The sequence below is a fragment of the Aquarana catesbeiana genome, linkage group LG08, assembly GCF_042186555.1.
Source record: "Aquarana catesbeiana isolate 2022-GZ linkage group LG08, ASM4218655v1, whole genome shotgun sequence".
Lineage (NCBI taxonomy): Eukaryota > Metazoa > Chordata > Amphibia > Anura > Ranidae > Aquarana > Aquarana catesbeiana.
The window spans coordinates 299,834,148-299,858,186 of NC_133331.1; the positions used below are offsets into that span (position 1 = coordinate 299,834,148).

At 43.7% G+C, this 24,039-nt stretch overlaps 2 protein-coding genes across 2 annotated transcripts in view; both read left to right on the forward strand.

The window, feature by feature from the left end:
* The window catches only part of LOC141106854 (uncharacterized), a 53,342-nt gene extending 50,271 nt beyond the window's left edge, over positions 1-3,071 (forward strand). Inside the window, exon 11 of the mRNA XM_073597784.1 lies at positions 966-3,071. Coding sequence (XP_073453885.1) covers positions 966-2,794 — 1,829 coding nt within the window. The 3' untranslated portion in view covers positions 2,795-3,071. The remainder of the gene's footprint in view (positions 1-965) is intronic.
* Positions 3,072-14,936: 11,865 nt separating this feature from the next.
* The window catches only part of LOC141106855 (uncharacterized), a 38,545-nt gene continuing 29,442 nt past the window's right edge, over positions 14,937-24,039 (forward strand). The window contains 4 exon segments of the mRNA XM_073597785.1: positions 14,937-15,030; positions 22,436-22,609; positions 22,726-22,823; positions 22,940-23,081. Of these exon segments, the coding sequence (XP_073453886.1) occupies positions 22,579-22,609; positions 22,726-22,823; positions 22,940-23,081 (271 nt within the window). The 5' untranslated portion in view covers positions 14,937-15,030; positions 22,436-22,578.

Here is a 24,039-nt window from a genome sequence, read left to right on the forward strand (position 1 = left end):
CCTAAACCTGCATGGTTTAGGAGATATCCCCTGTATTTGTATGTGCCGACGTCATCGGCACATGCAAATGTCAAATGTCAACTCTAGTCCTCACCAGAAGAAGGCAATTATATTTACCATGTTAACCAATGTTCACAATTAATGAGGAGGAGATACTGTACACCATATGAAAGGTCCATCTCCATTCCTCAATATAATGTCATGTTCCCAACAAATGAGGAGGAGATACTGTACACCATATGAAAGGTCCATCTCCATTCCTCAATATAATGTCATGTTCCCAACAAATGAGGAGGAGATACTGTACACCATATGAAAGGTCCATCTCCATTCCTCAATATAACGTCATGTTCCCAACAAATGAGGTGTAGACATTGTAGACTAGGAGTCCCCAATCTGCAGACCAGTACCAGTCCGTGGCCTGTTGATGACCGGTCCACGTAGCAGGAGGTGAGTGGTGACTGCAGTCCGGACAGGACTATCACAGAGCACGGTCACCACTCACCTCATGCTGTGCGGTTATAACACTTAGCCTGTGTGCCCTCCCCCGGGCCTCTCACCTCACTGACTATATCATTTAATCGGCAGGGAAGGGGGCAGGAGATCTGGAGAGAGAGTGGGAGTCTTTTCATATTACCAAGCATCCAGATCTGCAGCTCCTCCCACCCCCTGTCCTGCTGATTGGATGACATCGTCGGTGGGGCGGGAGACCTGGCAGAGGACACAGAGGGCTGATAACTGCCTCTGCTCTACTGAAGGTAGGACTGTGCAGGGGAGGAAGAGATTTAAAGAGGCAGTGATGGGGGGACCATGACTGTAAGGGGCATTGTGATGGGGGTCTGTGATTGTGGGGGGCACTGTAATGTAAAGGGGCACAGTGATATAAAGGGGACTGCACTGTAAAGGGACATTGAATACAAGATTTCAAAAATTCTTCTAACATTTTTTGTAAAATTATTTCTCAGCAGATGACCATAATGTGCGGAATACGTCTGAGGAATCTTCTGATAAATCACATTCCAGGACTCTAAGATCTCACAGTAGAAATACTTTAATAGATCCGTCTATTCCCGAGGAATCTTCTTCAGGGCAGGAAGGAGATCACACAGAAGAGACTTCATTGTCATGTTCAGTGTGTGGGAAACTTTTCACAAATAAGAGAAAACTTCTTATACACGAGAAATATCACAAGGCTGAGCGTCCCTATTCATGTTCAGAGTGCGGGAAGTGTTTCACTAGCAAACAAAACCTTCTTGCACACTGGTACAGTCACACGGGGGAGCGTCCTTATTCATGTTCAGAGTGTGGGAAAGGTTTCACTGTGAAAAGAACCCTTGTCATACATCAGAGAATTCACACGGGTGAGCGTCCCTATTCATGTTCAGAGTGCGGAAAATGTTTTGTTCAGAAAGTTAACCTTCTTAAACATCAGAGAATTCACACGGGTGAGCGTCCCTATTTATGTTCAGAGTGCGGGAAATGTTTTAGCATAAAAGGAAAACTTCTTGAACATCAGAAAATTCACACTGGTGAGTGTCCTTTTTCTTGTTCAGAGTGCGGGAAATGTTTCACTAGAAAACAAAGCCTTCTTACACATCAGACAATTCACACAGGTGAACGTCCCTTTTCATGTTCAGAGTGCGGGAAAGGTTTCACTGAGAAAAAAAGTCTGGATAAACACCAGATGATTCACACAGGCGAGCGTCCATATTCATGTTCAGAGTGCGGGAAAGGTTTCATTGAAAAAAGAAGCCTTCTTAAACATCAGACAATTCACACAGGTGAGTGTCCCTTTTCATGTTCAGAGTGCGGGAAAGGTTTCACTGAGAAAAAACATCTTGATAGACACCAGATAATTCACACGGGTGAGTGTCCCTATTCATGTTCAGTGTGCGGGAAAAGTTTCACTGAGGAAAAAAGTCTTGATAAACACCAGATGATTCACACAGGTGAGCGTCCCTATTCATGTTCAGAGTGCGGGAAATGTTTCACTCATGAAAGCAATCTTAGTAGACACCAGAAGCTTCACACAGGGGAGCGCCCCCATTCATGCTCAGAGTGTGGGAAAGGTTTCACTGAGAAAAAAAATCTTGATAGACACCAGATGATTCACACAGGTGAGTGTCCCTATTCATGTTCAGAGTGTGGGAAATGTTTCACTGAGAAAAGAATTCTTCTTATACACCAAAGAAGTCACACAGGTGAATGTCCTTATTCATGTTCAGAGTGTGGGAAACGTTTCTCCGACAAAAGAAATCTTATTTCACACCAGAGATGTCACACGGGTGAGATTCCCTATTCATGCTCAGAGTGCGGGAAAGGTTTCCCTACGAAAGGAAATCTTAATAGACACCAGAAGATTCACACGGGGGAGCGTCCCTATTCATGCTCAGAGTGCGGGAAAGGTTTCATTACAAAAGAAAAACTTAATGTACACCAGAGAGGTCACACAGGTGAGCGTCCTTATTCATGTTCGGAGTGTGGGAAATGTTTCAGGTGGAAATTTTCATTCGATGAACACAAGAAGATTCACACGGGGGAGCGTCCCTATTCATGCTCAGAGTGCGGGAAAGGTTTCATTACAAAAGAAAGACTTAATGTACACCAGAGAGCTCACACGGGTGAGCGTCCTTATTCATGTTCAGAGTGCGGGAAATCTTTCGCTCTGAAAGGAAGCCTTGTGTATCATCAGAGAACTCACACAGGTGAGCGTCCGTATTCATGTTCAGAGTGCGGGAAATCTTACAAATCGAAAGGAGACCTTGTGTATCACCAGAGAAGTCACACGAGATAACAGAGATTTATATTCTATCTTAGTTTTTATTGTTTGTTAACCACTTAAAGACCGCCATGTTATCCCCCCTTCCTGTATACGCCATTCTTTCATTTCCAGCACAGTGATAATTTGACTGACAATTACTCGGTCATGCAACACTGTAATCGAAATAATTTTATATCATTTTTTGGGACATGTAAAGCTTTCTTTTAGTTGTGATTTTTCACCACTTTTAATACATAATGGAAAAAAAAAACTGAACATTATGAATAAAAAAAATGTTTTTTAATAAAAATATTGCAAGTAAATAATCTTTCTTCATAAATTTAGGGCAAAATGTATTTTTCGACTTTTTTTGGTTAAAATAAAAAGCAAATCAGCGTATATTATCTATTCTGTGTGAAAGTTATAAAGTCTACAATGTATAGTGTATATATTTGAAAATTCATCAATCCTGATGTTCTGACTGAATATCTAAATTCTTGAGTCTCTAAAATGCCAGGACAGTACAAATACCCCCAAATAATGCCTTTATGGAAAGTAAACAGTCCAAGGTACTTAGTAGGGATGAGCTTCGAGTTCGAGTCGAACATTGGCTGTTCGCAAGTTCGCCGAACACCGAACAATTTGGGGTGTTCGCGGCAAATTCGAATGCTGCGGAACACCCTTTAAAAGTCTATGGGAGAAATCAAAAGTGCTCATTTTAAAGGCTTATATGCATGGTATTGTCATAAAAAGTGTTTGGGGACCTGGGTCCTGCCCCAGGGGACATGGATCAATGCAAAAAAAAGTTTTAAAAACGGACGTTTTTTCAGGAGCAGTGATTTTAATAATGCTTAAAGTCAAACAATAAAAGTGTAATATCCCTTTAAATTTCGTACCTGGGGGGTGTCTATAGTATGCCTGTAAAGGGGCGCATGTTTCCTGTGTTTAGAACAGTCTGACAGCAAAATGACATTTCGAAGGAAAAAACTCATTTAAAACTACCGCGGCTATTAATGAATTGCCGGTCCGACAATACACATAAAAGTTCATTGATAAAAACGGCATGGGAATTCCCCACAGGGAAACCCCGAACCAAAATTAAAAAAAAAAAAAAGACGTGGGGGGATCCCCCTAAATTCCATACCAGGCCCTTCAGGTCTGGTATGGATATTAAGGGGAACCCCGGCCAAAATTAAAAAAAAAAAATGATGTGGGGTTTCCCCTAAATTCCATACCAGACCCTTCAGGTCTGGTATGGATTTTAAGGGGAACCCCGCGCCAAAAAAAAAAAAAAAACGGCGTGGGGTTCCCCCAAAAATCCATACCAGACCCTTATCCGAGCACGCAACCTGGCAGGCCGCAGGAAAAGAGGGGGGGACGAGAGTGCGCCCCCCCCCCTCCTGAACCATACCAGGCCACATGCCCTCAACATTGGGAGGGTGCTTTGGGGTAGCCCCCCAAAACACCTTGTCCCCATGTTGATGAGGACAAGGGCCTCATCCCCACAACCGTGGCCGGTGGTTGTGGGGGTCTGCGGGCGGGGGGCTTATCGGAATCTGGAAGCCCCCTTTAACAAGGGGACCCCCAGATCCCGGCCCTCCCCCCTGTGTGAAATGGTAAGGGGGTACTTACCCCTACCATTTCACTAAAAAAGTGTCAAAATAGTTAAAAATGACAAGAGACAGTTTTTGACAATTCCTTTATTTAAATGCTTCTTCTATCTTCCTTCATCTTCTTCTTCTTCTTCTGGTTCTTCTGGCTCTTCTGGTTCTTCCTCCGGCGTTCTCGTCCACCATCTCCTCCGCGGCGTCTTCTATCTTCTTCTCCTCGGGCCGCTCCGCACCCATGGCATGAGGGGAGGCTCCCGCTCTTCTCTTCATCTTCTTCTTCATCCTCTTCTCTTCTTCATCTTCTTCATCTTCATCTTCTCTTCCTAATTTTCTTCTGCGGGCCGCTCCGCATCCATGCATGGAGGGAGGCTCCCTCTGTGTGATGGCGTCTCCTCGTCTGACGGTTCTTAAATAACGGGGGGCGGGGCCACCCGGTGACCCCGCCCCCCTCTGACGCACGGTGACTTGACGGGACTTCCTTGTGACGTCACGGGGAATGCCACAGGGAAGTCCCGTCATGTCCCGTGCGTCAGAGGTTATTTAAGAACCGTCAGACGAGGAGACGCCGTCACACAGGATGAAGAAGAAGATGAAGAGAAGAGCGGGAGCCTCCCCTCATGCCATGGGTGCGGAGTGGCCCGAGGAGAAGAAGATAGAAGACGCCGCGGAGGAGATGCTGGACGAGAACGCCGGAGGAAGAACCAGAAGAGCCAGAAGAACCAGAAGAAGAAGAAGATGAAGGAAGATAGAAGAAGCATTTAAATAAAGGAATTGTCAAAAACTGTCTCTTGTCATTTTTAACTATTTTGACACTTTTTTAGTGAAATGGTAGGGGTAAGTACCCCCTTACCATTTCACACAGGGGGGGGGGCCGGGATCTGGGGGTCCCCTTGTTAAAGGGGGCTTCCAGATTCCGATAAGCCCCCCGCCCGCAGACCCCCACAACCACCGGCCACGGTTGTGGGGATGAGACCCTTGTCCTCATCAACATGGGGACAAGGTGTTTTGGGGGGCTACCCCAAAGCACCCTCCCAATGTTGAGGGCATGTGGCCTGGTACGGTTCAAGAGGGGGGGGGCCGCACTCTCGTCCCCCCCTCTTTTCCTGCGGCCTGCCAGGTTGCGTGCTCGGATAAGGGTCTGGTATGGATTTTTGGGGGAACCCCACGCCGTTTTTTTTTTTTTTTTTGGCGCGGGGTTCCCCTTAAAATCCATACCAGACCTGAAGGGTCTGGTATGGAATTTAAGGGGAACCCCACGTCATTTTTTTTTTTAAATTTTGGCCGGGGTTCCCCTTAATATCCATACCAGACCTGAAGGGCCTGGTATGGAATTTAGGGGGACCCCCCCACGTCATTTTTTTTTTTTTTTAATTTTGGTTCGGGGTTTCCCTGTGGGGAATTCCCATGCCGTTTTTATCAATGAACTTTTATGTGTATTGTCGGACCGGCAATTCATTAATAGCCGCGGTAGTTTTAAATGAGTTTTTTCCTTCGAAATGTCATTTTGCTGTCAGACTGTTCTAAACACGGGAAACATGCGCCCCTTTACAGGCATACTATAGACACCCCCCAGGTACGAAATTTAAAGGGATATTACACTTTTATTGTTTGACTTTAAGCATTATTAAAATCACTGCTCCTGAAAAAACGTCCGTTTTTAAAACTTTTTTTTGCATTGATCCATGTCCCCTGGGGCAGGACCCAGGTCCCCAAACACTTTTTATGACAATAACTTGCATATAAGCCTTTAAAATTAGCACTTTTGATTATTCATGTTCGTGTCCCATAGACTTTAACGGTGTTCGCGTGTTCGAGCGAACTTTTTTCCTGTTCGCATGTTCTGGTGCGAACCGAACAGGGGGGTGTTCGGCTCATCCCTAGTACTTAGTAAGAGGCAGGATGAGTTTTTATGTACATTTTTTCCACAATCTTTTCTGAAAAAATAAAGAAATAAATAAAATCTAATTTTATTTCACAAAGTTGTCATTTTAACAAGTTATTTCTCGCACACAACATGGGTATACTTAGAATTACACCACAAAACACATTCTTCCACACTTTTCAAGCATAGGGATACCACATCTGTGAGACTTTTTGTTCTGTCTGGATGCATAGAGGGGCCCAAAATCCCAGGAACACCTTCAGGCAAATAGCGCATCTGATTTCCTGACTATCTATCACATTTCTTGAGGCACTAAAGTGCAAGGATAGGAGAAACACCCACAAAATCACCACATTTTGGAGAGTAAACACCTCAGGGTATTTTTTAATAGGCATGATGAGTCTTTTGAGGATTTAATTTTTCTGCACCAAGTTTTTAAAAAATATAAAAAGAAAGCTTTTTTTTTTTTACACAAAGCTGTCAATTAATAAAATGTCATAACACACAGTATGGTCACACTTAGAATTACACTCCAAAATTCATTTTACTACTTTCCTCTAGTATGGTGATACCACATATGCGAGTCTAATCACATAGAGAGGCCCAAAGTCCAAGGTGCGCCTTTAGGCTTTAAAGAATCATACTGTAAATGACACATTTAATTTCCTGACTACCTATCACATCTTGGAGGCCCTGGAGTGCCGATAACAGATGACCCTACCTTTTTGTTTATTTACCGTTGGTGGGAACCAGAGCTGTGTCAGTTGCCAGAAGGTAAGCATTGCGTGGGCACCTCTTTTTTTTTGTTTGTTTTTTTGGATCGGTGGTCGGCTTTCATAGCGCTTGACACTGGATTTACTTCAGGGCGCATTTTTTTTTATAAAAAACTGTGTTTGTGTTTTTATTTATTTTTGACACTTTTCTGGTGAACAAATAGAGGTACTATGTACTCCGTACTCATTCACATAGGGGGGGCTGGGAGCTGGGGACCCCGTTTGTTATTATTTATTATTATTTCACAAAGTTGTCATTTTAACAAGTTATTTCTCACACACAGCATGGGTATACTTATGCCCCGTACACACGATCGGACAACAGAACCGTGGATTTATTTCCGAGTGATGTTTGCTCAAACTTGTCTTGCATACACACGGTCACACAAATGTTGTTGGAAAATCCGAATGTCAAGAATGCGGTGACGTACAGCACGTACGACGAGCCGAGAAAAAGGAAGTTCAATAGCCAGTGCGGCTCCTTCTGCTTGATTCAGAGCATGCGTGAACTTTTGTGCGACGGACTGGTGTACACACAATCAGACTTTCTGATAACAAGTTTTGTTGTCGGAAAATTTGAGAGCCTTCTCTCAAACATTTGTGTGCGGAAATTCCCACAGCAAATGTTCGATGGAACATACACAGTCGGACTTTCCGACAACAAGCTCACATCGAACATTTCCTGTCGGAAATTGCGATTGTGTGTTCGCAGCATTGCAATTACACTTCAAAACATTTTCTTCTACTCCTTTCAAGCATGGGGATACCACATGTGTGAGAGTTTTTATTTGTCTAGATACATAAAGGGGTCCAAAATCCAAGGAGCACCTTCAGGCTTTCAAAGTGCATAAATCTTGCAGCTGACTTCCTATCACATTTCTTGAGGCCCTGCGAGGATAAGAGAAACAACCACAAAACAACCACATTTTAGAGAGTAAACACCCCAAGGTATCTTTGTAAGAGGCAAGATGAGTAATTTTTCTGACACAAGTTTTTAGAAATGACAGGAAGTAAATTAGAATTATTTACCGTATTTATCAGCGTATAACACGCACCCCAAGTTTAAGAGGGAATTTTAAGGAAAAAAACTTTTAGGAGGGAAGTTTAAGGAAAAAAAACTTACATTAAAATGCCCATCAATGCAGCGTTATCAGTGTCCATCTGCAGCCTTGTCAGTGTGATGTCAGCCTTTTCAGTGTCAGTGCAGCCTTGCCCCAGTGTCCATTGCAGCCTTGTCAGTGCAGCCTTGTCAGTGCAGCTTTGCCCCAGTGCAGCCTTGTCAGTGCAGCTTTGCCCCAGTGCAGCCTTATCAGTGCAGCTTTGCCCCAGTGCAGCCTTGTCAGTGCAGCTTTGCCCCAGTGCAGCCTTGTCAGTGCAGCTTTGCCCCAGTGCAGCCTTGCCCCAGTGGTCAGTGCAGCCTTGTCATTTTAGCCTTGCCCCATTACAGATTTAAATATGGCGCAGCGGAGTTCGCAGGGAATCGGCGGAGCTGAACGAGCGCCGTCGAGATCACAGTGACTGGGCGGAGCTGAGATACACATAGCCGAGTGTACTCGGCTCTTCTCGGCGCCGCTCACAGTCACGCTCAGTCCCGCCCTATGATGGCCATAACACAAGTCCAATGGCGGGACTGGGCATGACTGTGAGCGGCGCCGAGAAGACCCGAGTACACTCGGTTATGTGTATCTCGGCTCCGCCCAGTCACTGTGATCTCAGCGGCGCTCGTTCCGCTCCGCCGAGTCCCTGCGAACTCCGCGGCGCCATTTTTAAATCTACACGCTATGTGTATGTCGGCGGCGATCGCCCCAATCGATCAAAATTAGCGGGGATCGGCGTATAACATGCACCCACGATTTTCCCCTGATTTTAAGGGGAAAAAAGTGTGTGTTATACGCCGATAAATACGATCATTTTTTTTACACAAACCTTTCATTTCAGTTAAAAATATTAATTACAACCATGGTGAATCTCACTGTGTTTTGATCAACAAACATAGTTTGTTGATCAAAAACAAACCCCGCCCCCTCTGACAACACGGGGGAAAGCCACAGGGAAGTCCCTGTGCGTCAGAGGAGGGCGGGGTCAACGGGTGGCCCCGCCCTCTGTTATATAGAAAATGTCAGAGGAACCGAAGCGTCACATGGCGGAAGACTGCCACTGAGGCGGATCGTGCGGACGGAGAAGGGAAGAAGCCGGAGGAAGATGCAGGACGAGAAGAGCGGAGGAAGAAGAAGATGGAGAAAAAGAAGATGGAGGAAGAAGAAGAACACCGAAGGAAGACCAGAAGAAAGAAGATGAAAGAAGAAGAAATAAAGGACTTGTCAAAAACCGTCTCTTGTGTTTTTTAACCTTTTTGACACTTTTTTTGTGAAATGGTAGGGGTACATTTGTGCCCCATTACCAATTTACATGGGGGAGCGGGATCTGGGGGTCCCCTTGTTAAAGGGGGCATCCAGATTCTGATAAGCCCCCCGCCCGCAGACCCCCACAACCACCGGGCAAGGGTTGTGGGGATGAGGCCCTTCTCCCCATCAACATGGGGACAAGGTGCTTTGGGGGCTACCCCAAAGCACCCTCCCAATGTTGAGGGCATGTGGCCTGGTACTGTTCAGGAGGGGGGGCTCTCTCGTCCCCCCTCTTTTCCTGCGGCCTCCCAGGTTGCGTGCTCGGATAAGGGTCTGGTATGAATTTTTGGGGGACCCCATGCCATTTTTTTTTTAATTTTGGCGCGGGGTTCCCCTGTGGGCAAAATCCATGCCGTTTTAATCAATGAACTTTTATGTGTATTGCCGGACCGACAATTCATTATAGCCGGCGCTAGCGATAGTAGATTTACAGGACTTTTTTTCCTTTAGAAATGTCATTTTGCTGTCAGACTGTTCTAAACACGGGAAACATACGCCCCTTTACAGGCATACTATAGACACCCCCCAGGTACGAAATTTAAAAGAATATTACACTTTTATTGTTTCGCTTTAGGCATTAGTAAAATCACTGCTCCCGAAAAAACGGTCGTTTTTAAAACTTTTTTTTGCATTGATACATGTCCCCTGGGGCAGAACCCAGGTCCCCAAACACTTCTTATAACAATACCATGCATATAAGTCTTTAACATTTGCACTTTTGATTTCTCCCATAGACTTTTAAAGGGTGTTCTGCGAATTTGCCGTGAACACCCCAAATTGTTCGCTGTTCGGTGAACGGGCGAACAGCCAATGTTCGATTTGAACTCATGTTTGACCCGAACATAAAGCCCATCCCTAGTAGCTGGTATATCCAAAAGGGAAAGAAAACCAGGGGGATAGCCAGTAGCTCACTGGGGTGTATGGGTTGGGAAGGCTCTGTACGAGAGAAAACACAGCATCCCTCAAATAGCTGACTATAGAAAAAGATGAAAAGAGAGCCTCACCTGCAGTAATTACTAGGGACCATGCAGCTTATAGATATTTTATTACACAAAAATATCAAATGGTAATACAAAAAACACCGGATAAAAATCCCACCACCAGCACCTCAGTAAAGCAATAAAAAATAGGCAACGTTGTCTGATCAAGCTGCATCTTGATCAGACAACGTTGTCTCTTTTAATTTTTTTACTGAGGCGCTGGTAATGGGATTTAAATCTGGTGTTTTTTGTATTACCATTTGATATTTTTGTGTAATAAAGTTCCCTTATCTATAAGCTGCATGGTTCCTATGAAGAAATAAAATCCAAATGCAGTCGCCTCATGTACAGGGAGGAACAGAAAAGATAGCTAACATGTTTACGCCCCATCATGGCGCTTATTCCTAAGTGCCATGATGGGGCGTAAACATGTTAGCTATCTTTCCTGTTCCTCCCTGTACATGAGGTGACTGCATTTGGATTTTATTTCTTCATATCAATAAAGATGTCTTCTATGGTGTGCTGCCGTCCAGGATATTTTTCTCTTTCCTTAAGCTTGTGCGGAGCCAGCACCTGTGAGTTCCATTAGGGTGGGTGTCTTGATACGGATTTGAGAGATTGGAGCGGCAATCTTTTGCTTCTGCATGGTTCCTAGTAATTACTGCAGGTGAGTCTCGCTTTTTACCTTTTTCTTTATATCCAAAAGGGGTAGGTTTATATGCAGATAAAGTTTTGTGATGTGTTTGGCATTATAGCTCCCTCGTGGCTCCAACAGAAAACGACTACAAAAAAATACATTCTACTACTCCTCCCAAGTATGGGAATAACACATATGTGAGACATTTTTAATGTTTGAACCGATTATCTATTGACTTTTTAAGGGCTTAACCACATAGAGAAGCCCAAAATCCAAGGAGTACCTTCAGACTTTTAAGGAGTGCATCACCCTCCTAAATAGGTTGCTATAATGATTAGGAAAATGTAGTTCTTTTTGGCTGAGGAGCAGTTTGTGATTGCTTTGGGCTGTTCTGGGTTTCGCCGGCTGCAGGTTTCATTATTTCCCCTTGCCTTCTGAAGGATTCTAGAATGTAGTGGGCTGGATGAAGCAAATCAGCAGCCCAGCTGATGTTCTTCTTCATGTGTTCATCGTGGTCCCAGCTAGTCAAGGGCTAGAGGGGCTACTTCTGAGGATCCTTTCTAATCAAGGGATTTCACTTGGGATCTTGTCTGGATAGCTCAGTGGTGAATGTTGGACTGATATTGGAAGGGGGCATCAAGTTATGCAGAAACATTGTGCGTACAGACCACAGACCAGGAAACCTCTAGATTGTTTTATTGAGCCTGAAAGAGTGACTGTTGCTGCGTGCCTTGCTGTCTGTGCATTAAACTGGGGAATGAACTTTGGGCAAACAAGGGCTCCTTCGGGGTGGGCAATACAGGGTATAAATAACACATTTAATTTCCAGATTACTTATCACATTTTGGAGACTATGGAGCACCAGGACAGTAGAAACGCCCAAAAAAATTGGAAAAGTAGACTTTCTAAGATGTATAGTAGGACGCAAGGTGAGCTTTTTTGTACATGTTTGCCATAATCTTATTTAACACATTTGTCATTGTAACAAGTTTTTTCTAACATGCAGCATGAGAATACTTCCAATCACACCCAAAAAACAGAGCCTAACCACATAGAAAGATCCAAAATCCAAGAAGTACCCTCAGGCTTGCTAGGGGCAAAAAGTACACATCTAATTTTCTGATCTAACTATCATATTTTGGAGGGCCAGAAGCACGAGGACAGTAGAAACATTCACAAAATTACCACAATTTGGAGAGGTAACACCCCAAGGTATTTTATTTTTTTGGCACACGTTTTAGTAAAAAGGCAGAAAGAAAATTAAATGTTTCTATTTTACACAAAGTTGTCAATTAATAAAAAAAGTTAATACATAGTATGGGCATACTAACAATTACACTCCAAAACACATTCTTCTACCCCTCCCAAGTACGGGAATGCCACATGTGTGAGACTTTTTTTAATGTCTGGATTGATTATATGCTCACTAAACGAAGGGTGCGTAACCCTACGCACCAAAGGTCATTGGTATTAAATAAGAGGAAGGAGGTTATAGGCGCAAAGGCTTGGTCATAATACCTAATATGCAAGCAGTGTTATTATAAGGTATAAGTCCAAAAATGTCCAAGGCACTAGGGCAGGCTTCTTGGTGGAGTTTAGCAGACTCTGAATATACAAGGACAAAAACTAAAGCAGAGAAGCGCCTCTAAGTGCAGTAAGACTTTGTATTTTAAAAGACCCCCCAACAGGGCTACTTACAATAGATGGGTAAACAACAGGCACATCAATAAGTGTAGGTCCAGGACGCCAGTTGGAGCAGGCTGCAGGAGCTGCTGGTACCGCCAGATGGAATGTGATAGAAGTCCCTGTTTGGAGGAGGAAGTTGGCCGAAGTCCTTCCAGCAGCAGGTGGGCAGCCAGGAGAAGGATGACACAGGCAGGGCTCGGAAACAGAATGCAACGCGTTTCGGAACATGCGCTATACCTCATAGGGGCATGCGTGCTCCCTTCTCAAGCAAATAACACCTAATGATGTGATATATATATACACAGACCAACCGGCCGGAAGTTTCCTGCCAACTCGTGGAGGGAACTGAGCAAGGTACAGTATGCACATAAGAATTAAAACACTGATAAATCTTGTAAAACATATAAATACATAATAATAAATGATAAAGGATATATTATATAGACATATGTGCAAATAAATCATTACTTGATAGACATTTCATGGGGTAAAAGGTAAAAACATAAAACTATAACTTTATAAATACAGTCCAGAGATGTTTTATATAGTTTGATTGAACGTTATGTCCTAATACGAATGGCCTCTGGTGTGCAGGGTTACACGCCCTTCATTTAGCGAGCATTTAGTGATTACCAGTTCAGGTATTTTGACATACTTGTGTCCCAAAAATCAACCAGCATTGCATATAAAAACAGTGTACGGTAATGGTTGCCTATCTAAAAGTGGTAAGTGAATACAGCTCTGTGTTGTCACCTGTAGCAGTCCTTGTACCTGCAAGCCAAGCAAGCCTAACCTACTGATATGTGGTTGTCCCCAGGAATGCCATGCTCACTGACCAGGAAGTATAGGAGGATGAACAAAGGGTGAACAATAGAGTTCCTGTGATTCCAGGAGTGCAGTTGTCTGTAGAGGATGGCTGGGACTGGTGTCTCGGGAACTTAGTCAGTGGGATACACAGATGGGTCAGGTAGGACGGCAGACAGTAATGTGGTCAGCAATCAGGTACTGGTGTGGCGGTGATCAGGAACACTGTTTCTAGCTTACACTGGTCTGGGGACAATGGGACTCAAGTTGGTGATCAGGAACACTGTTGCTGGCTGCACTGGTCTGGTTACAGTAGGACTGGTGTAGTGGAGATTGGGAACACTGCTACTGGCTTACACCGGGATACATGAAGCATTGATCAGAAATGAAGTTGGTGGCTTACACTGGTCTGGTGACACTGGGACTGATTTGGCAAGTGATCAGAAACAGTGTGATTGACCTACACTGGTCTGGTGGCTTTGGAACTCATGTGGTGGTAATCAAGAACAGTGTTGCTGGCTGACACTGGTCAGATGACACAGGGACTGCTGTGGGGGTGATCAGGAACACTGCCGATGACTGCACTCGTCTGGTGACGATCGGGAACACTGTTATTAGCTTACACTAATGTAGTGACAGTGTCATGGGGTGGCAGAAATCAGGAACACTGTTGCCTGGTGATTTTGTACTGGGGTGGCTAGCAATAAGGGACACTGTTGCTGGTTGCAATGGTATGGTGATACTGTACTGGAGTTAGTAGTGATCAGGGACATTGGTTGGCTGCTCTAGTGACACTGTACTGTGCTTATGGTGGCACCAACATGCAGCATTTGTTCATATTTGTGATGCCTGTGATTGGTCACAGTGATCACATGCGACAGGGCAAATTTAATTGGTCTTGCACCCTGCTCCTTGATCTGCCGTAACTGATGGGCTCAGTGATTATGGAGCACGCTACTGCACACTCTAGAGGGCGCACATGAGCAGTGCAAAGGGGAGGCCATTCTTATACAGCCCCCAACCTTCAGGAGCCCGCCGTCTAGGGTTGCCACATCATCCCATTAATCCAGGACACACATTAATTACACAGGTTCTGTGGCTGATTAAGGTGGTAATTAAACTCACTTGGTGCCTTATCTGCATTAAATCAGCCTCAGAACCCGTGTAATTCATATGTGTCCTGGATTAAAGGGATGATGTGGCAACCCTACCGCCGTCTTGTTGTTTTTATACACTGGCTACTGTATATGGGAAGTGGTTAGGCACCAAAACTGAAGAACAATCCAAGAAGCAGCTTTCAAAGTATTTAAAAACACAGGCTGCAGTTGTTTTTTTCTCCACAAGGTGCTGATCTCACTTACTTTCAGTGAAATGCAGAGACAGAATTCCTTAGAAGACAGGAAGTGATTTCAACTATAGATGGGCGGTTCCTAGAGATAAGACAGTTTGCAGGAAGCAGAGAAGGATATCCTTGCAATCGGCAGCAGAGGAGGTAATACAAATTATTTTATATTTACACCCAGTAACACCTCCCGTCATGTCCGTCCTCTTCCTCCATAGTCACTGTGATGTCTTTTACCTCCAGCAGATACTACTATACAGACGTATATATATATATATATATATATATATATATATATATATATATATATATATATAGTATTATAATATTTACACAGAGCCTCTGGTTTATAGACCAGATACATCCTAAATATAGAACCATTTATCCAACTGTCCATCCAGAGCCTCTGGTTTATAGACCAGATACATCCTAAATATAGAACCATTTATTCAACTGTCCATCCAGAGCCTCTGGTTTATAGACCGGATACATCCTAAATATAGAACCATTTATCCAACTGTCCATCCAGAGCCTCTGGTTTATAGACCAGATACATCCTAAATATAGAACCATTTATCCAACTGTCCATCCAGAGCCTCTGGTTTATAGACCGGATACATGCTAAATATAGAACCATTTTTCCAACTGTCCGCTGGACAGTTAGCTTCGCCAATTAGCACTGTCAGGGCCCTCTGATTGGACAAAGTGATGGTTACTTTCTCCAATCAAGTACTCATGGTCCCACCCCACACTATAAAAGCTAACTTCCCATAGCCAGCTCTTTTAGTGTTGTTGGAGTGTAGAAAGATAGAGTAGGGCTCAGTTTGCTACTAGCTAGTATAATGTGTTCACTTGTTGTGTCTCTGAGTGTAGAGTGTTAGTATAGTGCAGTGTTTAATACGGCATTACATAACATTTAGTGCTGTATACTCTTCCTTTTTTTTTTTTTTTTTTTGGTTGCTGTGTTTGTTTTTTTCCTTTTTTGTGTCTTTTTTTGTGTCCCCTGCCTGCCCCCCTTTTTTTTTTAATTGTCAGCCACAGTTTTTCTGACTGCGATGCGGGTGTTCCCCCTTTTTTATATATTCATTCATTTTTTAATAGTTTTTACATTTCTGTCAGCGTCAGTCCTCAATTTAAAGTTTACCAAACACCACTTTTTATTGAATTCCCAGTATCTTTAAAATATGAGTAATAAGCCCCCTTCCTATAATGTTTGGGATGCCAATACGGAGAGGAAGACATTCCCATACTACTATGAGGGGTCCAGCAGCGTCTGTGTCAACAAGCAAACGTGGACGTGGTCCATCCTCAGGCAAGGCAACTTTGTCTCTGTTTAGTGATGTTGCCCATGTTATCCAGCCACAGGAGCTGGTGGACTGGTTTACTAAACCATCCTCATCCTCTATGACTCTTCAATCTGGCACTAGTGTGCAGTCCACTGCAGCTGCCAGAGCGGCTTATTCTGCCTCCTTGTCCACAGCTACTCCTGCCCTTAGCCCCAGCATCATGCATGGAAGAGTCAGCTGAAATATTTGAACACAGCGACAGCCACTTGCTTCTGAGGATGCACAGACATTACTTGATTCTGATGTTAGTTCTGAGGTTGAGGAAGGAACTAACATAAGCCTACAGGGGAGAACACTGATAAACAACAAATTGGCAATCATGTTCCCCCAGCCACAGCGTGTCACCAAGTTGGCTCCAATTCCTGACCGTGCCATACCTGAATGGCGGTTACAGCGAGGTCCTCCAGTTCTGGGAGGGTGTTATATGACGTCCTCCAATGATCTCTCCCACCGCGCGCGCGCTTCAGCTCGCTCTGATTCTTAGGACACAGCTGATCACAGGTCGGAGTAAAGAGCCAATCACAGCGGCCCTTTACCACATGATCAGCAGTGTCCAGTCACAGCTGATCATGATGTAAACACAGTCCAGAAAGAGTGTAACACCGATCAGACTGTGGATAAAAATTTCCTTGTGGCTGCTGGCCCCGGCTCACCACCATCAATAGTAATTGAAGAAAAAGAAGATTAGTTACACATCATGGAAGGAAGAACTTCTGTAGAATAGTTACTTTAATGTCAAGGTGCCAAAGGGCGTACACAGGACGTTACAGGAACATTGGTAGACCGGCTTCACAAGGATAACTCGTGTTTGTTCACAACTTGTAAACAAGCACGAGTTATCCTTGTGAAGTCAGTCTACCAATGTTCCTGTAACGTCCTGTCTCTTCCCATTTGGCACCTTGACAATAAAGTAACTATTCTACAGAAGTTCTTCCTTCCATGGTGTGCAACCAATCTTCTTTTTCTTCAATTACGATGTAAACACAAGCTGGTTATCGGCATTCCTTTCCTCACACTGACAGCATGAGGGGAGGAGAGCCGCTAACCAGCTTGTGTGAAAGAGACATCTACACTGATAATTAGGGCACTGATTATCCATGTCCTGATTATCAGTGCAGCCCCAGCAGTGGCCATCAGTGCTGCCAAGCAGTGCCTCCTTATCAGTGCTGCCTACCAGTGTCCATCAGTTCCCATCACTGCCACCTATCAGTGCAGCTTCATCAGTGCCCATCGGTGCCACCTCATCAATGCACATCAGAGAAGGAAATAAACTACATGTAAGCAAAATTTTATAAGAAACGATGAAAAACTTTTTTTTTCAAAGTAATTGGTCTTTTTTCATTTATTTAGCAAAAAATCAAAAAACCCCAGTGGTTATTTATTACAATCAAAAGAAAGCTCTATCTGTGTGAAGAAAATTATAAAAATGTTATTTGGGTACAGTGTTGCATGACCGCGCAATTGTCATTCAAAGTGTGACAGTGCTGAAAGCTGAAAATTGGCCTGGGCAGGAAGGGGGTGAAAGTGCCCAGTAGGCAAGTGGTTAAACAACTGGTGGATAAATGGCCTAAAAGGAATGACAAGGAGTTTGAGATAGATACCATGATTAGGGATGGGCTTTATGTTTGTGTCGAACATGAGTTCGACTCGAACATTGGCTGTTCGCCGAACAGCGAACAATTTGGGGTGTTCGCGGCAAATTCGAAAGCCGCGGAACACCCTTTAAAAGTTTATGGGAGAAATCAAAAGTGCTCATTTTAAAGGCTTATATGCATGGTATTGTCAAAAAAGTGTTTGGGGACCTGGGTCCTGCCCCAGGGGATATGTATCAATGCAAAAAAAGTTTTAAAAACAGCCATTTTTTCGGGAGCATTGATTTTAATAATGCTTAAAGTGAAACAATAAAAGTGTAATATTCCTTTAAATTTCGTACCTGGGGGATGTCTATAGTATGCCTGTAAAGGGGCGCATGTTTCCCGTGTTTAGAACAGTCTGACAGCAAAATGACATTTCTAAAGGAAAAAAGTCATGTAAAACTACTATCGCTACTATCACTACTAACTACTGTAAAACTGCTATCGCTAGCGCTGGCTATAATGAATTGTCAGTCTGGCAATACACATAAAAGTTCATTGATAAAAACGGCATGGGATTCCCCCACAGGGTAACCCCGAACCAAAATTTTTAAAAAAATGGCGTGGGGGTCCCCCTCAAAATCCATACCAGACCCTTTGGTCTGGTATGGATTTTAAGGGGAACCCTGCGCCAACATTTTTAAAAAAAATGGCGTGGGGTCCCCGCAAAAATCCATACTAGACCCTTATCCGAGCACGCAACCTGGCAGGCCGCAGGAAAAGAGGGGGGATGAGAGAGAGCCCCCCCTCCTGAACCGTACCAGGCCACATGCCCTCAACATTGGGAGGGTGCTTTGGGGTAGCCAAATGGGGATGGGGAGAAGGGCCTCATCCCCACAACCCTTGCCCGGTGGTTGTGGGGGTCTGCGGGCAGGGGGGCTTATCGGAATATGGAAGCCCCCTTTAACATGGGGACCCCCAGATCCCGCCCCCCGTGTGAATTGGTAATGGGGTACCCCTACCATTTCACAAAAAAGTGTCAAAAATGTTAAAAAAACACAAGAGACGGTTTTTGAAAAGTTCTTTATTAATTTCTCCTTTTTCCGTCTTCTTTCTTCTGGTCTTCCTTTTGTGTTCTTCTTCTTCCTCCTTCTTCTTCTTCTCCATCTTCTTCTTATTAAAATCACTGCTCCCGAAAAAACATCCATTTTTAAAACTTTTCTTTGCATTGATACATGTCCCCTGGGGCAGGACCCAGGTCCCCAAACACTTTTTATGACAATAACTTGCATATAAGCCTTTAAAATGAGCACTTTTGATTATTCATGTTCGTGTCCTATAGACTATAACGGTGTTCGCGTGTTCAAACACATTTTTTGCCTGTTCGCATGTTCTGGATGCGAACCAAACCAGGGGGTGTTCGGCTCATCCCTAATCATGATAAAGGATGCAGCAGGTTGCTTTGATCTCCACAAATCTAGTAGTAAAGCTCACTTTCAGGGACTACAGCATGCTGTGCAGTTTTGGAGTGGGAGAAGCTCGTAGAGGAATGAGTCTGGAGAATGATGATTATGGGCATGGGAACCAAGGAAGAGGTTATGGACACGGACGGGGTTCCCTGAGAGGTGGCGAGGTGGCCAGGGTAGATTTCGCAATGACAAGTGTTCTATATGTGGACATTGGAAGAATAATTGTCCCCAAGTATGGTCCCAGTCTTGCACACAGAATGTGCCGCAACAGTGCTTGACACCTTCGGATGGGAGTTCTTTGAAATACCCTATGCCCTGACAAGGAAAAAACAGTAGGTAGGTGACCTCCATGTGTGCTCTGATTTCCAGTAATTACCATGAAGCCCCTACAATCAAATTATTGGTAGATAGTAAAAATGTATAATTTCTCGTAGATATGGGAGCACATCCTCCTCCTTTACCACTCCCTGCCCAGGCTACAGCCCGGGTGGACGACAGGTGACGTCCTCCCAGATCATGCCTCGCACGTGTCCTTGGGCTGCGCTGTGTAGTGATCTGTCACCAGCTGTGCCCACATGACACAGCCGATGACTGATCACTGCACGGACCTGCTGCCAGTACCATGTGACCGCTGTAACTAATCACAGCAGATCACATGACAATTGTAAATAATGGATGGCTTCCTTTCAAGCCTTCCACTGTGTACAATTGTGTTGCTGGCTGTGATTGGTCACAGTGATCACATGATACAGACTGGGCCAATCACAGCCCATCTGTGCCATGTGATCAGCTGTGGCCACAACAAATCAAACTGAATGAATTGATTACATTCAGTAAAATTATTGCTTATAATGAAATTCACTGCTATAGGCAATCATAATGTGTAAAAAAAAAAAAAAAACAATCCTGATCGCTTCTCCCAAATAGTACAATGTTACTGTGGTAACATTATAATACTCTGATCAAAAAGTGGTAAAAAAAAGTATAAATAAATAAAATATATATATATTTTTTTTTCCTACTGTCACCAGTCAGTGTCTCTGATCACCGCCACACCAGTTATATGATGATGCTGTACTGCACTGGTGACAGAATGTAAAAAAATAAACAAAAATTTATTTTTTTTTCTCATTTTCCAAAACAATTATGACAAACACCACAACTTCCACAACTTCAAAAAACAGCCATGCCTCTTACTAAATACCTTGGACTGTCTAATTCCAAAAAGGGGTCATTTGGGGGGATTATCTGTACTGTTCTGGCATTTCTGGGATGGTCCTTCAGTACATCAGAATTGATCAATTTTCAGATTTCTCCCATAGTTTGTGGACTCTATAACTTTTCTACAGACTAAATAATAAACACTGATTTGGATTATTTTCACCAAAGTAATGTCACAGAATACATTGAAGAAAGATTATTTATTTGCAAAATTTTATAACAGAAACAAAGAAAAACATTAAAAAAATTACATGTTGGGGGGGGGGGGGTTGCAAAATATTTCTATCTTCATGTGGAATATCTCTGAACTTATGTGAGATCTAACATTAAAACCATTTGATCTTACCTGATCTAACAAATAGCTTCCAAAATACCTAACTATTTGGTCAATTTTTTGATAAGGGGGGCTGATGACGGGTTAGCCCCCCCCAGCAAATAACTGTTAATATTGACTCTTCTGTGTGAAATTTTCTCAAAAATTTTGAGATGGGGGGGGGCAAACCCTGCAGAGATGAACATATATGATTTTCAAGAAGATGGAGGTTTAATGCCGACATACCTTTTTGAATTTTGTTTTGTGTGGAGATCCATGTGTGTCTCAATCTAGGTCCTGTTAATTGGCAAGAAGGGGAGGGGGGACATGGATTGTATTATTCTTCCAACATAAAAATGAACTTCCATTATCATCAAAAATATAAATTGGTAAATAATAAACAATTGCTTTTACAAGGATAGCACTTTAACTGAAAGTACAAAACCTACCAAAAAATATCTTGTATTTCTGCAAATCCCAGGCTTAAAGCGGGGGTTCACCCACACCGCCAAAAAAAAAAAAAATATTAAAAGCCAGCAGCTACAAATACTGCAGCTGCTGACTTTTAATACATGCCCACTCACCTGTCCCAGGGTCCAGCGATGTCGGCAGGGGACGCCGAGAACCCGCTCGGTTCTCGGCAGCTGCCGCCGCCATCCTGGGTGATGGAATCAGGAAGTGATTGCGGCTTCACTTCCCGGTTCCCTACTGTGCATGCGCGAGTCGCGCTGCGCATCCCTAGTGGTCCCCGCTCTCTCCTGGGAGCTGTGTGTTCCCAGCAGACAGCGCGGTCGGGACGGGAAGAGGCATAGACCGGAAGTGGGTGCAAATACCTGTCTTAGACAGGTATCTGAACCCCCCTCCCCCCTGAAAGGTGCCAAATGTGACACCGGAGGGGGTTCCGAAAAGCGGAAGTTCCATTTTTGTGTGGAACTCCGCTTTAATTATTAGTAACACCACAATGGCTCAGTATGTGCTGCAGACTGCAGTCAATGGAGCTCCACTCTACACAGAAATCATGTGACCTCCACTTCCAGTAGTGGAGCTCCACTCTACACAGAAATCATGTGACCTCCACCTCCTGTAGTGGAGCCCAAGCTGCAGAGATTTACAATAAAGTTCAGTAGAAAAAAAAAAAAAGGAAGTGGAGTGGAGGCCACGTGCTTCCTGTCATCAGTGGAGCTCCACTTTGCAGCCAGACCCGGGCGGAGGATGGGCTTAAATATAGGATACATTCACTCCATACCCTGAGATGCATCACATGATGCAGTTCTAACAAGACAACAACATCACATATTGTGCGCGGATCACTCTGACGGGAACTGATGAAAGATAAGCATAGAACGTTGTATAACGTACAATATCCAAGGTGAAAGGAGGAGGAAAAAGAGAGCACACATCACTGGAACACACAAAGAGGGTAAAAGGATTTTTTTTCTACTTACACCAATAAAATCCCCCCCGTCATGTCCGTTCTCTTCCTCCATAGTCACTGTGATGTCTTTATCTCCAACATCCACTACTACACAAACCTAAAATACTGTTATCAGGGGTTATTTTTTGACATGGGTAGAAGTAGGGATAATTGAAGAAAGTATGAAGTGATCATTATGACTTCCTGTCTCCACACAGGATTATAGAGCAATAAACATCTGGAGATCCATTAACACCCAGCAGCCGTCTTCACAGGACATCACCCATCACAGTGCCTCCACCTCACTGCCTGACAACAGAGGTATTTAGAAGGACACAAGGATCTCTACAAAGACATCATAATGGAGAATCAGCCCCCCCTCACATCACCGGGTAAGAGGAAGGTTTATTGTAAAGGAGAGAGCCGTACGGAGGGTCCACCTAGATCCCCCATCATCTGATAAACACATAGAAACAATGTATTCAGTCAGTGTGTGTGTTTCCTACAGATGGATCCAGTAATGGGAACCCACCAGAGAGATGTCCCCGTCCTCTGTATTCCTGGGATTCCACACAGGAAGATCACACCATCCCTCACCATCATCAGGTAGGTGGGACTGAGTAACTAGAACTCAAAATGTATTCTAATTCATGAGAGGACATTCTTCTGTGTAATCGCTTGTTTCTTTTGTACCAACGTATTCTACCATCTTTGGGGTTTAGGGTGAAGAGCTGAAAGATATCAAAGTTGAGGATAAAGAGGAAGAAGAAGAGAGGTTGGTGAGTGGACATCAGCAGTCTATGGAGGAGGGGGAGATGACTATGAAGTATAAACAGGAGGAATCTTCTCTACATATGGACACAAGTAAGTAAAAAAAACACTAAATATAGAACCAGTTCCCATTATTATTTTACTTCTATGAGTATAAAGTTTGTATTTACATTGTTACATCAGAGGAGAAAAGGTCTATGTCTACTGAATTCACCCAGGAGGAAGACAGAATAACCATATAAAGCTCGGCCTCATTTTCTTTAGGTTAAATTGTTCTTTCCTGATCTCAAGAGGCAATCAGATAACTTCCCAGATCAACATTCTAAAAATGTTTTTCCTACAATTGTTAGTATGCAGTATTTGTAATAAGAAGAACATCCAGTCATTTTGTTTTAGTCATCTGGAACCAGATTATTCCTCATCCACAGAGCTCTAAAAACAAAGCACCCCCTCCGTATACAGAGGTTCATTTTTTTCAATTTAATTACACACAATCTATTCTGCTCACATACAAAATGGAGAAAGTCACATCATTCTGTACAGGAAAAACTGAGAAACCCTAACTTCTGATAGTAAAAACATCATCAGAGAAACCCTAACTTCTGATAGTAAAAACATCATCAGTGTACCTACCCCACCGCCCAATGTACTGTGTGTATTGAAAACCATTTGAAAGAATCAACTCTAGTCCTCACCAGAAGAAGGCAATTATATTTACCACATTAACCAATGTTCACAATTAATGAGGAGGAGATACTGTACACCATATGAAAGGTCCATCTCCATTCCACAATATAATGTCATGTTCCCAACAAATGAGGTGTAAACACTATAGACTAGGGGTCCCCAACCACCAAGCTGTGGACCAGTACCAGTCTGTGGCCTGTTGATGGCTGGTCCACACAGCAGGAGGTGAAAGATGACTGTGGTCCGGCCCAGACTATCACAGACCATGGTCACCACTCACCTACTGTTGTGCTCCCCTATCACTTTGCCTGTGTGCCCTCTCCCGGGTCTCCCACAAATCACAGTGCCTCCACCTCATTGCTTG